The sequence below is a fragment of the Stegodyphus dumicola genome, chromosome 9 (assembly GCF_044657685.1).
Source record: "Stegodyphus dumicola isolate Sdum_Otavi_A_Nest chromosome 9, ASM4465768v1".
Lineage (NCBI taxonomy): Eukaryota > Metazoa > Arthropoda > Arachnida > Araneae > Eresidae > Stegodyphus > Stegodyphus dumicola.
In genome coordinates, this window is record NC_140776.1 from 122,477,511 (window position 1) to 122,494,451 (window position 16,941).

The 16,941-nt window shown below is 31.1% G+C and overlaps 1 protein-coding gene across 2 annotated transcripts in view; it reads left to right on the plus strand.

The window, feature by feature from the left end:
- The window catches only part of LOC118185187 (ubiquitin carboxyl-terminal hydrolase 47-like), a 145,444-nt gene that overhangs the window by 112,903 nt on the left and 15,600 nt on the right, over positions 1-16,941 (plus strand). For both annotated transcript variants that reach the window (XM_035355008.2, XM_085824036.1), the window contains exons 26-32: positions 1,190-1,281; positions 2,036-2,119; positions 6,703-6,783; positions 8,629-8,744; positions 11,940-12,058; positions 14,406-14,536; positions 16,635-16,682. In XM_035355008.2, the coding sequence (XP_035210899.2) occupies positions 1,190-1,281; positions 2,036-2,119; positions 6,703-6,783; positions 8,629-8,744; positions 11,940-12,058; positions 14,406-14,536; positions 16,635-16,682 (671 nt within the window). The remainder of the gene's footprint in view (positions 1-1,189; positions 1,282-2,035; positions 2,120-6,702; positions 6,784-8,628; positions 8,745-11,939; positions 12,059-14,405; positions 14,537-16,634; positions 16,683-16,941) is intronic.

Genomic DNA, 16,941 nt, shown 5'->3' on the forward strand with positions numbered 1-16,941 from the left:
AGATTTGGGTTCGTCGCTATTCTGTAGTTCTGTAGTATGCTATGTATGTGTATGCTGAAGAAATATCTTTCGCATGAAAATATGCCAGAAAAAGACTGTGATCAAATACATTTTAGAATAGATGACAACTAATGTCTGTATATTTATCATTCATTTTTGGAAGGAATGTATAAACTGTCTTTTCTTCTAGTGCATTATCCTAATCATGTTGTTTTTTTTACCATGGCTTTCTGCATTAGTTGGATTTTAGATAAGAATAAGGCCATAATACCATCAATAAATTCATCTGCTTGTTGAATCGTTGCTATTTTTACTAACTAAATAGCTTTTTCATTGTCACTGTGGCCCTTGTCCCATGAGATTTCAGTTTTCATGTAATGAGTTTGATATTATGTTTGACTTCATTTACATCAGATTGCACTCATCAGATTTAATTGCTAGCAGAGGTGATGGAAATATGCAGCCATCACTAGGCTAACGTATTCCAATTTGTTATATTGCTACTCATTGTCTCAATATAGATTATAGCAGTGAATTATTAAAACCACAAATTAAGAAGTAGGTTTTATGGTCTGAATATATGAGAAAAAGTACTTTTAAAACTATCTATGCTATAACGTTCTTTTAATTTTTATAAATAAATCAGTTGTATCCGAATTCTACCCCTTCCCAAAATGGATTTAAATTAACTGCATTAATAAAATAGGTTTTAGGGTTCATGAGCCAATTATTTTTTCTGCTAAAAATGTTATGAACAAAAGCATCTCAGAAAAAATAAAACAAAAGGAAGCATAACAAAACATTACAAGAAAATAAAAAAAAATCAAAGATGAAAATTTTTTATTTTGAAGTGAAAACATATACAAAACTTTGTGTTTGAAAGAGGGTGATTAAGCATTTTCAAAATGCTATCATTGCTTTGTCCTTAATCTTTATATATTATATGTTGATCAGCTTTGTTCTTTAGTTTAGTGTTTTCTGTAATAATGTATTACATTTACAAAGTATTGTCATTGTGCCTTTCCCCCCCCCCTTCTTCTGGTAAAGGAAATGATGACTAGTAAAATAAGTATTCTTGCCTCATGTTCTACATAATAATTTTGTTTGTAATTCATTGGTATCTCTGTGCTACTGTTATTTTTATACAATATTCAGAATTTGCATACTTTACAAAAACGTTTTCCCCTAGTGCTCAGGGTGTATGTTGACAAACGAATAACCTTGGGAGAGGTGAAAAAAGAACTTGAACCTCATATTGGTGTCGGAGCTGATTGTTTCAAGGTAATTAGTCATTTGTTTATTATTTTTACATTAATTAACTCTCTGAGGTGGCATGACAGCCTTTATAGTTATGAGATTTTGTCTCTTGCTATGTATTAGATTATAATTTAAAATATTTTGCTTTCTTACTTTCTTTAAAAATATAAATATCATCTTAATGAATGGAAATTATTTATAAAAACAGTATAAAATAAATAGTATAAAAATTTTGCTAGTAGAAGTTTAAATACGGGTTTTCCTGAACATATGCCATGCCAGTCAGAGACTTGCGAAAAAAAGCCATTCAAAAAGTAAAAAAGCCGAGGCTTTTAAAAAACTGAGCCACTCAGTTGGTTAATCATTTTAAATTGCTAATCTGAATAATTTTCTGATACCAAATTTACAAATAATATGTAACTATAGTTCCAAATTTAAAAAAAAAAAAAAAAAAAATTTTTTTTTAATGTGCAAGATTCTTATTAGAACTTCAGAATTTCATTAACATTAAAATTTATCAGTTATTTTACTGTAAAAGCATATCATAATAATATGAATTTAAATTATATAAATACGGTTTACATTTGAAAACTGCATTTATATGAGCAATTATTATTATTATGGTATACTGGTGATGTTAACGTATTTTTTAGTAGATGGTTAAGTATGCTTATAACATAGGTTTTTTTTATTTTTAATTCTGTTGCTTGTTATATTTTGTAAATATATACACTTATATTAATACAAAATTTGAGTTTTGTTTTATTATCCCGATTAGATTTATCGAGTTTATTCAAATAATCAAGAATTTGAATACACAAGGCTAACTGATAACCTTATGTCATATGGTGATGACAGCAGGGTAAGAAAATGATATATTTCATATTTTTGGCTGTTAACTAATTGTTAAAACTTTTAATTGAAAAGTTGTCTAATTAACTATTCAGTATTTTAAAATAGTAATGCTAATTCCAGAGCTGTGCCTACATATTTTTTCACCTGAGGCAAAGCGATAAATGTGCACCCCTGTATACAATGCATTATTTACCTATTTGGGGGACGAAAAATAAATAAATAATACTAAATGTTGTTTGAAAACATAGTATTATGCAGTACATAATTTAAAAGTTTTGGATTTTACATTTATTAAATTCTTTGTTGCATTTATTAGATTATTTGAAATTTATTAATTATGAATTTCAAAAATTTTCATCTTTGTGAAACATTAGTTGTAAATTTCTTACTTTGTGTCTTTAATATAGATATATGCATTACTGCATATATATATATATATACATATTGAACAAATTAACTACATTCAGATATATTTTGTGCTCATTAAAAGTAACTATTTCGAGTAAAAATACAATAACTCATACTGTAATATTTAACTATAACTTTTTGTTCCACAAAGTGAAACATATATAATGATTAACAATTTAGAAATGGAAAACATTAAAAATATGCTTTTTGAAAAATGGAAAATAATATTAAGTATAAATCTGCTCAAAAAGTTATGGCATAAACTTTTGAAGCATATTTATTATTTAATTTTTCTTGCATTTAAAGAAGCAAAATCATCAATAATTTTCTCAAAATCTGTTTGATCACTTAACTCATGTTTAATAGAGAGAACGGCCACGTTTGAAAGTTTTTCTTGGCCTAGTGAAGATCTCTTGCCACTAGCTGTAGTAACTGGCAATGTTAAAAAAATTCTTAACGCTGCTTCCAAATTCGCATAGGACCGAATAAAATATAATCGGAAATTATTTTTGAAAGTTGTAAGCTTTTAGCTTTTGTGTCCTTAATGATTGAAATAGCATTTTTTTTTTTTTTTTCCTCCCCTCCAAACTAGGTATTTCTGGCTGAATTTCTTCAGCGTTCGTATCATTTGGATATTTAAGTGCTAAGTTCTAAGCTGCTGCCTTTAAATTACTTAAATCTAATGACATTAATTGTTCACCTGTTAGAAACTGAAAATCGAAAGAGACTTCATTTATTTTTTCATATCTCCATTTCAATTGGGAAATTAAAACGTCGAACATTTCTTCAATTTCTGTAAAAATATATTTTTCTGAAAAACTGCAATTTATATCAATTGATTCCTCACAAATTATTTATTAACTTTTCGTTTTCATTTTTCTTCAAATTTTGATGATATATTCATCCCTAAAGCTGAAGTTTTACATTTTTCAAAAATACATTTAGAAATATTTTCTCTCATTTCCTATAATGAAAGATGTAGTTCCTCTATTAAGTGTGCCGGCTTTATAGACAGCTATAATTTTTGCCTGCAAGGCTTTATTTACTTTTTCGATTTCTTGCAATATTAAATTTCACGCAGATAACAAACATAAAAATTTAAAATTGATTTGTTTCAAAATGCTGTTACTTTGCAAAGATTTGGGATTTAATGCCATATCTTTCAATAATCTATGTACTTCTGTTATTTGTAGATCTAATTCTTTAACAGCGTTTGCCCTTGATGACCATCGTATATTTGTATGACCTTTTAATGTTGTTTTCAAAACGGACATAAGTGCATGCCATCTACTCATTGAAGATACAAAAAAATTATAAATCTTCTGTAGAGTGCCAAAAAATATTAACATACTTGAATTTGTTAAAGTAAGTTGATTTGTTGGGAAGGGGGAGGGAATGCAAAAAAGAAAACCTGAAAGATTTCAGATTTTAAATTACGTCCAAAAGGGCATTTTTTTAATGTTTTCTGTGTTACATTTATTTATTAAATATCATTTTTTTCGCACTTTTATAAATGTTTATATTATATATATATATATATATTTGCTATACTTAAACCATAAAATTCAGTTCAAGAGCAATATCGCAAAATAATTTTAAATTGAGCATATCTTCTGAATTTCCGATATACAGTCTCATGGGCTGGAGATAAAAATTTCTTTTCTGTACAACATTGCCATTGCTCGCTTTGAAATCCTTGAGTTTGTTAATCAAAAATTCGTTAGTTTTACAAAATATAAAATCTATAATAAAACAAATTCGAAATTTCAAATTTGGCCTTCCAGATGTCCATATTCACAGTAGGATTACATCATTCAAAATTTGACGGCTGTAGGTACCGTTGTTGTATCACAATGCATGAAACATACATACATTTATGCAACATTTTTATTGGGTGGCAATAGTTTGAAAAGTGAAACGGACATTCAGAGTGATTCAACGCAAAATCGCAAAACAAAAACTATAGTTTTTCAGGGACAAAGCCCCTTTGGACTAAAAAGAAAGGAAAAAAACTGCAATAACTAATGATATGGTATGTTTAATTTTCAATCACCCTTATTTATTCTTCGTATGCTATTCAATTTTATGACATTGCAAAACTCAGCAGTTATGTCGCAGTGTATGTTCAGGTTCAGTTAATGACTTTGGCAAGTTTGTTGTGGCTAAGTAAAGAGCTTAAGTCAAACTTAAAGCTACTTTCAATAACAAATTTTAATATTAAAAAAATACTGTATACATTACCGGGAAAGCTCATGTCTTTTGAGAATAAAGTAATGCTATTAGTTTTTCTTTTCTTTTTTTAGCTGCATTGTTTTAGAACACAAAATTCTTTTAATATTCACTGTTGCATTTCGAAATTAAAAGGAAAAAATCATAAGTTTTAAAAATAGCTTTCTGAATTTTCTTAAAATTTAGCGGAAATTGAATTATTTCTGAATTTATAATTAAGCTAATTTGACACCCCTTCTATTTGTTCACCTGAGGCAAATGCCTCGCCTGTCCTATCCTCTTCCCTTCCCTGGCTAATTCTGCAATTTTAGTATAGGAATTTTTGAAATTTCCAATTATTTAGTTTAATAATTTCATGACAGTAAGTGATGAATATACTTATAGTTATAGCACTAGTGTTTGGAATTGCTATATTACCATTGCATAGGTTCCATCTCTCCATGTTTTATCGATAGTTTTTTTTTTTTTTTTTTTTTTTTTTTTATCACATCTCTTTCAGTAGATCACTGAATCTCTTGGTTTTTAATGCTTGGCCTTTACAAAAACAAAATACATTTTAGCGCTAAAGGAAATTCATTGAAATAACGAATCTAAAATTAAGCAAATTTCATTCTCCCATATCTAATGATTTTCAGAAAAATTCTTATTGTTAAATTTTATTTTGTCTGAATTATATTTTCTTATTACATTTTATTGGTTTTTGTTTTATTAAATATCGTTTGATCTGAGTTGTCTTAATCTACAGTGGACATTTATAGATTTTTGTATGAAGGTTCAAGCAATGTTTAAATAGTTAATATTGGTATTTAATTTTGTTGTTTATGTCATTCTATTAAGTATATCTGCATAAATACTGTATATGTTGATTATTAATTTTATTTTCACCATATTTTAAAGTACTTTGATAAATGAAAGTTTCTATTGATTATGTGGGATTTTTGTAGTATAAAAGTATAAAAAAAATCTAAAAATGAAATGAGCCAAAGAACATTAGATTTTAGAATATCCAATTAAATATTCATATGATTTACATCAAAATTGAAAGTGTAAATAGTTGATATAGAAGAATTAAAGTCAGTTTGAAGTTCTTTCAAGTGGTGCCGCTATGCATTGCGAAAACCTCCCAGTTTTTGAGATTTCAAGGTTGGCAGCTATACCATTGTTTATAATTAGAGTCAAATAGCCCAAAAGTGTTTTTAATTTGTTTTTGATATGTATAATGTCATTGGGTAACAGCATGAGAATCAGTTAAATTAATGAAAAATATATTTTAGCTGTATGAAAACTCTCTAATGTAACTATATATTTGTTCGTAATACGATTTATGAATAAAGTAATATTTCAAATAGTTTGTACTATTTCTGATGAATTCTTATGCTAAAAACTGCTCTTATGAGTTGTAATAGTATTACATATTGTATTGTAATAAGAAATCACATTCATGATAAGGATTATGGGCCAAGTCTGGAAATCACGCAGCAAGCTTGTTATACCTTCTGTGAGCCAAACGCAAGAATCACAAATGAAATTCACGGAAGAAACATCTCTTTGTGCATATTGCAAGTGACTCATTGGAACACACATGGCTAAATCGTGTGGCGAACTAAATTACAATTCTGTAATAATAGTGTACTTAAGTAATTAGTCTTAATTATTTAATTTGAATGTTACAAAGCTTCTTGTTCTTTAGGTTCTTTGTTTTCAGTTACTTAAAGTAACCTTGATGTTTTTGCATAGTGTTTTGGTACATATTCTTAATAAATATTCTTATGTTGTAAAAATAAATAAACAGCTTCTGAGATGTTTCATTCAATATCTGACAAAAGTTTTTGTTTTTATCATGAAGTATTATTATGGGGAAAATACTATTAAATGGTTTCCTTTGAAAAATTTTTATGCAGGGTATTTTTATTAAAAATTTCTTGTATCATTTGATATATATTTTACTTGCAGTTGACAGTGAAACTTGGAAGGGCTCTTCGTAAAGGGGAGTACAAAGTGAAGATATACCAGCTGTGTGTAAATGAGCCAGAAGTATGTGTTAAGGGTTTTTGAATATTTGTTTTCTACAACTACATTATGTATTTGTGCATATATGTGTTTTTGTGTAAAAAAAGAAACAGATACTACTTAGTTCTGAAATTATTTCATGCAATACAAGAATATATAATACTGCAAGATCTACATATCTGAAAATCCCAAAATAAAAAATTGCAGTCATCTTGCACTCTTTTGTTAATCCAGCGATGACAAACAGTTATGTTCAAGTAATATGTTGAATAAATTTGAATATGGGAGCATAATATTTCCTTTTTATCCATGTTAGATAGCAAGTAACAGTTTTGTATTGCAAGAATTTTGATTTATCTAAAGGCAAACAATAAAGTTTCTACCTCTTAGATAGAAATTTATGAATGTATAATTCCCAGGTGTCCCTCAGGAATTCTAACTTGGAAATAATGCCATCCAGCCAGACCCTATCAAAAGGTTTGGTTATATGAAGGAATAATCAGGTAAAGAATTTTTTCTTTCACTGCAGGACTGTTGCGATGATTTCCACTATTTTGCACAGTTGACCAGTTAGTGGTAATTTTCTTCTGAAGCCAAAATGATGAGGAATCAAGATATTTACATCAATAAATGTATTTAGTCTATTGAGGATTGCTACTATTGGTAATCTTTCTGGCTGAAGTAGATGGTCTCTGTGATCAATTTCGTTGCACAATTGCCAAATTGAGATGGACAGTGCATAAAGCTATCTGAGGATTAAGTCAACATGCAAAAATTGGCCCAATAAGCAAGCTTGCTCTTAAAGTACTACATGAGTACTATTTAGATATTTGAAATATATTTGAAGAAAGAAGCAGTAGTAGACCTTAGCAAATTGACAGCAGCACAGTGAGAGAAGAAATATGTCCAAGTTGAAAGGTTTGAGATATAATGATTTAGTTCACCTTTATCCCTATTGATTAATTTTAAGTTTAAGAGTCCCGAGTTTGGAATTATTATTGGTTGAACAGCACAAACAGCAGTGTCTACAGCACAAATATTATCTAAGTATAAAACGAGAGATTAAATTTAAAATTTAAGTTTAAAGCAATTTAATATTCGCAAGTTATTATTTTTAGGTGTCCAAATTAAAATAGAGTTAAGGAAATACTGCAAATTATACGTAAAATTTTTATATATATTTTTTTTAATCTTACATATATATGAAATTCTGAAATGAAGGTGGAACTATGATAAATGTGATGTGAGATGTTTAGTTGACCCATTTTTCAGAAGCCATGTTGCAAATTTCCATGCAAAATACTGTTTACCCTTGCTTAGGGATCTGCAGTCTCCAAGATGGTTATTTGATGATTCTCTTTCATAGAGAATTCACTGCATCTTCAGATATGACTAAATGTATTTGACCTAATCATAGCATGTTAGATGTACTCCCAGATCCATGATTAAAATCCTTGCCACTGGGAAAATTATACAGCATGACATACATGCAGGCCTATACACATTTATCATCGGACTCTTAATGTTTGGTTCCACTAACACCTACAGCCAACAAAAATAGAATTACAGGTCACTTAGCCTGTTTAGAGGAATCTTTGGCAGAATGTTACTTCTCGTGTCACTTCTGTTTCACTCCGTGACTCTGCTACTAATCACTTTAAACTGAATTCCTTCTGACATACACAGCTATTTAATGGAGAAATCTGGATGTCTTACTACACAGAATAACTTAGCTAGAACTTCTTTAATCCCACTTTCATTTGACACTTCTTATATATTTACCTGAAGTTGAAGTGTATATGTATACATAGTATGTATTTGTTTGTATTTATATAGTTTTTAAAAATTTTTATTCTTTCACCCGCCAAGCCTTTTAAATATCTAATTGACTGGGTTCTGATGAAAGGGATGACTGTCTTGAAAGCCAAGAAAGAAATTCTTCCAGAAATTAAAGAAAGATGTGGTCTAAATATTCCTTTAAATAGGTAAGTTTGCTTCTAAATGAAGCAAAAGTTTTATGTTAACTACTATTGTTTTAAGTTTTAAAATAAATATTATGCTGTTGTGAAATACATTTTAAATTTTATCCAAAATGTAAGAAAAAAATAACATTCATCATGTTTCTTTGACTCGTGTAAAAATTACTATTTTTAAAAAATAAAGCTTGTTTAAATTCTCTTTTTGTAACAGATTTTTCCTATATGAAGTTCTAATGATATCTAATATACAAATATGCTACCTGTAGCTGAAGCAAGGTGCAAATATGTATGCTTTTTCATCACCTAGCCCCCCATGCGTAACATACCATTGAGTTTGAAACACATCTCTGCACATTGTCACACATCATGTCTAGCAAGGTTTGTTGGATAGCATGCTGAATAGAATCGCACAAATCAGCTAAGGTTGCAGGTTGTGTTACATAGACTTTTTGTTTTAAATATTACCATAAAAAGAAATCACATGTTGACAAATATGGCAAGCATTGATGGCCATACATCATCATTATGAGAGAAGATAATTTATGGGAGCATTCTCTTCATGGTTGCATTAACTGTGTATGATGCAGCTCCATCTTAAACCAAATTTAAGGCGATACCTTCTCAGTTGTAGCATTAAAAAATTGTCCAATATGGACGCATATTGGCAGATATAGCATTCACAGTGTGTCCATCTTAGGAAAAGTATGGCTCAATAATTCCATTTCAGTAGACAACACACTGTTGTTTTTCGGACTATGAAGGGGCACCTTATGAATCAGACATGAGTTTTCAGGTGCCCAGTGATAACAGTTGTGCTTATTCCATTGATGTAGAAATGTGCCATTGACATAATTTATGCCGAAAGTTTGGGTCCTCTTTTGTTAGTTCCATTAACCTGCAGCAAAATATAATTTGTGCATTGTAATCTTCGTGATGTAACTGGTGACCGAATTGCAGTTTGTATGAATGAACGTATAAGTCTTAGTGTAATATCTTTCATACTTCTATCTGACTTATCTATTGACTAAGCATGGCAAAATGCAGAATGCCTGGGACTTCTTAGCTTTGCCTCTTGCATCCTGTCTATATTTGCGTGTGTGTGCACAGAATGGGGGCGACCTGGTGATTTCTTTACCAATGGCTGAAACAGTGGTTGGAAAATTCATCATTGAATACGGAATAGTTTTGTCATGTCAGCACTTTCATAAGTGACACTTGAACTTACATTGTGTCATTGTCAGAGTCCTTAGTTTTGAAAAACATTCATTAGTAAATGCGCAGTGTTCATTAGACCAACACTCCATGGCCACTGGCAAGCTGTGAAAGAAATTTCAGATGACAGCACATAACACATTTTTCCAATGACTCGCACTGCATGCCTACTAAAGCCTTTGAGCAAAGCAAGAAACAACTTGTTAGCTATTGTAATATGCCTATTGGGATGTATTTGTCCTACTAAGTTTAAATCTTACTTTTTCTTCTGCACCTTTTATGTGATTAAGACTGTTGTTAGAAAAAATGAAATCTTTGTCTGCTATTCCATTTAGGATCAATGTACTTAGTAAAATACCAGGTAAGTCAAAATAAATATAGCGATTAGAAATTGATATAACTATTTATTGAAAATGAATTGATCTTTAAGATTAACACATAATATAGAGGGAACTTCAAAATTTTGTATATGTACATCATAGATGTTCTATGTGACTTCCCTTGGTCACATGGACAACATCTAGGCGGTGGTCCATTTCACGCCATACATTCTGAAGCATTTGTTCAGTCACCGACACAAGCGCATTACAAATGCGTACTTTGAGTTCTTCAGTTGTTTTGGGCATGGGAGGCCCAAACACCCTGTCTTTCACATAACCCATAGGAAAAAATCACGAGGTGTCAAGTTCGGAGGTATCGGTGGCCAAGAGTAAAAGACATCTTTGGCAGCTCCACTTTGACCAATCCAATGCTTTGGAAGATGTTGATTTAAAAATGTGCGAACCTTCGTACTCCAGTGCGTGGGGTGTTCCATCCATATTTACTGAAAGATGTAATTAGTGGAATCAGAGTCTAACTATGTCATTAACCATACCTCAAGCATGTCTAGGTAAACATTTGATGTCACATACTCACTGAAGGAAAAAAGGACCATACAATTTACATGATGAAATCGCGCAGAACACATTAACTTTCGCTGAGTCATGTTCGGTTACAGTGGAAGGCTTCTCCATACCCCATATTCGACTGTTATTCCCACTTATGTGGAATGTTGATTCATTGCTAATAATGAGACGATCAGCCATTGTTTCATCCTCCATGCTTTCCAGCATAAATGTAGCATAATTCATACATTTGCCATAGTCTTCCTGTTTCAAATGCTGCATAAGTTGAATGATGCACAGTTTCATTCGCAGCCTCTTTCTGAGAACATGTCATAGCGTTTTTTGTGGCATTTGTAACTCCCTGCTGCCTTTGTACATTGATTTCCGTGAGCTTCGCTCGTATGTGCGGCAAATTCTTTTTATGTTATCTGCTGAAACACATGGCTTTCCGCTACTTCTCCCTTTGCATAGACATCCTGTTTCTTTAAACATCCGATGCCATCTGCGTATGTTTGGAGGTTCTTATTTGTAACGCTGACGAAATCTTCTCTGCACTGTTATAACAGAGTGACATTTTCAAGTTCTAAGACGCAGAATGCTTTCTGCATGGGACTTGCCATTTTAACTATGGGATGCCTGCAATGAACAGTTTTCTTGTCATTGCGAAGTTTCAACTTGCATGCGTAGCCTTCCGCTTCACTACACTTGGGCCTTACGTAAAGAAATTTTATAGTTCCGTCTACATTCTGTTTTACTCTTATCAATAACTTCTTTTCTATTAAATAGTTATAGCTATTTGTAACCACTATATTCATTTTGACTTACCCTGTATTAATAAAATGTAATTGTAAAATAATTTAAAAACTGTTAAAAATTTATTTTGATAAAAATTCATAAAACTGTTGTTTATTTAATGGATGTTTTTAAGAAATTCCACTATTTTTATTGTCTTTTATATATTTATCAATTATTATTTGCATGCATTGTTATTTGCATGCATGGTATGTTGCTTGAAGTATGCAACTGTATTTTTTCTAACAGTAGTAAAGAGCTACTGATAATTAAATGTGAATTGTTAAATCTCTCTTTTTGATCTTCGAAATAGGTGTCGTTTACGTAAGAAAAGTTGGAAAAATCCAGGTTCTGTATACCTCGACCACCAGCGATTTGAGAAAGACATTCCTATCAATACAAATTGGGAATTGTTTTTAGAAGTTCTACCAGGTATTTTATTTATCATAATCTGGACATATATTTATACAGTACAAATTCCGTAATCTATTAGTCCATTATCCGGAATGATCTATAATCCGGACCTCAAATCCACAAACTTTTTTTTTTGGTATGCTTTACGCATGTGCCTAATGCTTTTAAGGTGTAATGGACGGTATAAGCTAGGCTAAAATTATCTTTACTGATTCTAAGGTATTTCAGTTAATGTTGCAGATTGCACTGTTCCTTAATCTTCTAATTGGATCCGGCTTATTATTTTTTTGCAGACTAATAGAGCAATTTTATAAAAATTAAGCTTGAACTTTCGATTATGTCAAAAAGAGTTTCCAGTTCTAGAACTGCCAAAGGATCTACAAAGCGAAAGCATGTTTCGATGTCCATCAAACAAAAAGTGGTATTGGTGCAAAAAATGGATAAAGGTATCCGTCTCAAATTTATGCGAGGAGTATGACATTGGAAAGTCAACTGTATATGACATAAGCAAAAAGAAAAAGGAACTTCTTGAATTTTTTGTAGATTCCAACACCTTGCTTGCAATGAATAACAGAAAAGGGTTCGTTATGCTAAAAGTGACGATCATGACAAAGTGATGATTGAATGGGTCAGACAGCATCGCAGCAAGGGCATGCCATTGGCGTGTCCAATGCTAATGGCTCAAGCCAAAATATTTCATGAAGAAATTAACTTAAACACTGAATGTACATATTCGACAGGTTGGTTAACCAAATTTAAAAATCACCATGGTATAAGACAATTAAAAATTTCAGGTGAAATAGCTTCAGCTGATATGGAAGCTGCTGAACAATTTGCAGATGAATTCATTGAACTCATTACTAGTGAACAATTATCTCCAGAACAAATTTACAGCGCTGATGAAACTGGTGTTTTCTGCCAATATATACTGCAAAATACTTTGGCAACCTCTACAGAAAAGGCTCTAACTGGTGTCAAAGATTCCGAAGCGAGACTAACAATTTTAGCATGTGCAAATGCTGCAGGAACGCACAAGTGCAAACTTTTCGTAATCGGAAAACATGCATGACCTCGAGCATTTAAAGAAGTAACGATTTTCCCCGTTATATATGGCACAAATAAAAGAGCATGGGTGACACAAGCATTGATGAATGATTAGTTTGAAAATCATTTTATACCCGAGGCTTGGCAACGTTTGAATTCCGTTGGTTTACCTGATGACTCAAAAATAGTCCTGATTGTTCAGGGCATACTTCACTTAAAGTTTTAGTGAAAGATAATGCATCTGTATTCTTCCCTCCAAATTGTACATCTATCATTCATCCTATGGATATGGGAATAGTGCACGCGCTGAAATGCAAATATAAAATAGCATTTTAAAAGTCTGTATTAAATTTCTTGAACAATGGCAAGACTATTCAAGGCTTTTTGAAATTTTTTAGCATAAAATCTGCTGTGCGGAGTATCGCGATATTGTGGGAGGATGTGTCTCCAGATACGTTAAAAATGCTTGGCATAATTTATGGCCAGCTACCATATTTCATGGCGAAGACAATGAAGATAATAGCCATGAATTTGAAGGTTTTGGGACATCGCAAAGTAAAGGTGAAATTTTCCAGTTATTGGATTTTGTAAAGAAATGTGGAGAAGCGGTAATAAATAAAGATGATATAACAGACGTTTTTCATTGCGACGACAATGCCCCAATCATCAATGAATTAACGGATGGCAAAATCTGTAGTATGGTTCTAGATCCAGAAAATACCATTTCCAATAGTGAAGAAAGTGACAGAGAGGTTATAGAAAACGAAAAAATTTTGCTTGACAAGTTAGTCGGTATTCTCGACACAGCAATTACAGGACTTGAAACAGTGGAACTTTGTAACTGAACAAGAAATTATGTATGTCTATAGAATTGAAAAGAAGGTAATAGTGCAAAATATGAAGCAACTGAAACAATTTACATTCAAAGGATTATTTAATAAAATGTAACTGAATAAGAAATTATGTCTGTTTATAGAATTAAAGCGAAAGTATTAGCACAAAAAATGAAGCAACTTAAACAACTTGCATTGAAAAAAATGTTTAATAAAGTAAACAAATAAATATTAAGCTTTTTTTGGTAAATTTTAATACCCTTTAGATCATAATTGCTCTTTATTTCATAAATTATGGTTTCATATTTTTAATTATATATTTTCTGCATGCCATCTTACCAGATTTAAATTGATGATCTATAATCCGGAATCGGCGAAGTCCCAACGAGTCTGGATTACGGACTTTGTACTGTATCTATAAAAATCTGTATTGAAATATTGTATAATTTTATCAAAAATATGTTAAAATATTAAATGTAATTTGACAGATGCTGAACCAGTAATGTCTCCAAAGCAAATAGCTTTGTTTACAAGAATGTGGCACCCTAGTACATATCAGTTAGATCCTTTTAAAGAAATTGTGCTAGATGATGGTAAAGTAGACACACTGAAGAAAAAGGTAAGTTTGGATTTGGGGCATTATTTAAAAATATTTTTATACATTATACTGTCTACATCCTGGGTTCTCAAAATATGAATCTTGAAGAAGGACAGGACAATTTTTACATAAATGTTTTAAATGTTCAAAATGAGTGTAAAGTGGCACCCTTTTCAGTATATATATTGGTAGAGGATGGTACAGATTTATCTGGTACAAAATTTAAAAAGTGTGAGAACTCTTTCTGTGGGAGGTTGCATTAAAATTGAGAATCTAGGAAACATTTTGTAATGCTTTTGTGAATAATTTGATGACTTGAATCCCCACCATGTGTAAATAGTTTAATATACTGCTTTTGGTTTATCGTAGATAGAAAATGCCTTAAGATTTTTATGGCATTTGCAACAAGAAAAGATATATTTATTATTGAAAATTAAGAGGGGGGAGGGAATGTACAAACATGCTTCCATCAGTGCAAAGAAGCATTCATTAATTTGTTTGATTGTCACAGGATTCTCTTACGGTGGGAAATTAAAAATAAGAAGAGTGGAAAAAAAATGTTTAAATCATTTCGATGTTCTACCAGAAGAAAGTTTTATGTCTAAGTTTTACAAAAGAAATCCTATTTGTTTATCTGAGTGATTCTGAAAGAGTGAAACTTCATGAAGACAAAGCAACAAGCATTACTTCCAAAAGTACCATTGTATTCCTTGATGAAATGAAGATTGGTACTTGTATTGTATCAACATATTCCTGTAAAATTCTGTGACGTTCATCTGTAAATCTCTTAAAAAGAGCTCTTTCTAAGCACAATCCCACCATGTTTGATAGACTCTGGAAGGTAATAGAAGAAGAAAGTAAATCAGTGCCCCTGGGAATTTTACAAAATGTGTCCTTTTATCGTGGATGATGCAGACATGCAACTCAGAAAAAGTCCGTCTGATTAAACATTTAAAAAAATAGTCTTTTTATTTTCAACATTAGTTAAAAAGCCCTGAAATCATTCTGAAAATGTGTAAGCACCGTCTGTAGTTTATGCAGCAGAGGATAAAAGAGCAAGGATGCCATTTCTTTACCCAGAAGATACATCAAGGGCTGAACCAGGGCATTCAACACACTAAGAGGACAGTGCTCTATCATGTGTAAGTATGTATAGAAGAAGACAGTCAAGAAATTTGAAAGTGACCAGCCAGTTGTTGCTGAAAGATGCTCCTCCACCACTAATCAGAAGATTCAGGAAACTCGAGAGATGGTACTAGCAAAATGTCAAGTTACTGTTGATATGGTAGCATAATTTCAGAAGATGAACCACAGTTCTACATATCAAATAATTGCCGGAAAATTTTGCTTTCTTAAAAGAGACTGTTGAAACTATTAACCATTTGGATTTTAAGATGCTAAGCAATCCAGAACTCGACCATTCTCCAACTATTATATTTCTAGGCAGCTCAAGGATGTTTTAAGAGGTTATTTATTGTTAAAGAAGTGTGCTAAGCTGTTCATAAATGGTTTTGCAACTAAATGAAATATCTTCCTAGAGGGAGTTGGCAAGTTTGGGGACCATTGGACCAAGTAAAGGAAGAGTTATGTAGGAAAAATGATGTATATTTTCAATCTCTACTACTTTTGTGTAAACATTGGGGGAGGATGGAAAAACAAGGTTATGAATAAATTTTGACCTTCCCCATAATGTTGAATAATAATGATAAATAAAATTTTTGCTCAGAAAAGTATGAAAGAGAATGAAAGATTTCAAGAAAATTTATCTGATGAAAATAGGTTAGAGTAATAGTGTTATTGTTCATAAAAATTATCATTTGAATACATTATAAATTAAATATATTTTATATGTTAATTAAAATACAATAGATTAAAATAACATGAGTGCTGAGTTTGCAAGAACACAATATTTATTTGAATGATAGCTGTCAAGTTATAGCACTAAAAGTGTAATGAAAAACATATAACCTGCATTTTTCTAACCAGTCAAATTCTGGTTACTGCAAATTTTATACAGCATGAAATCTATGTGAATATTTTAATAAAGCAAGCATATTTTAAAATAAATTTTTTATACATTTCATTCTTCATGTTTTTCATAAGTTTAATTTTTTTACAGCTATCTGAAATCAGTGGTGTTCCTGAAGAATTTGTAGAATTTGCAAAGGTATGCAAATGTAACATTTTGTCATATTTTCTTTTAATTTGAATGTTATGTTATACTTGAATTTATTGACTGCAAGCAGTTTTGTGTTCTTAACTTAAATTACTCTTTATTCATGGATAAACACTCTGCTGGTAGTAGCATTTTTGTGCGGGTAGCAATCTCCACCCGAATCTATGATTTTCTGCAGACATTTTGATAGTTTTTCAAAGTCTTCGGCCCAGACACTTGGTGGCCACAAGTCCAAAAACAGATCCTCATT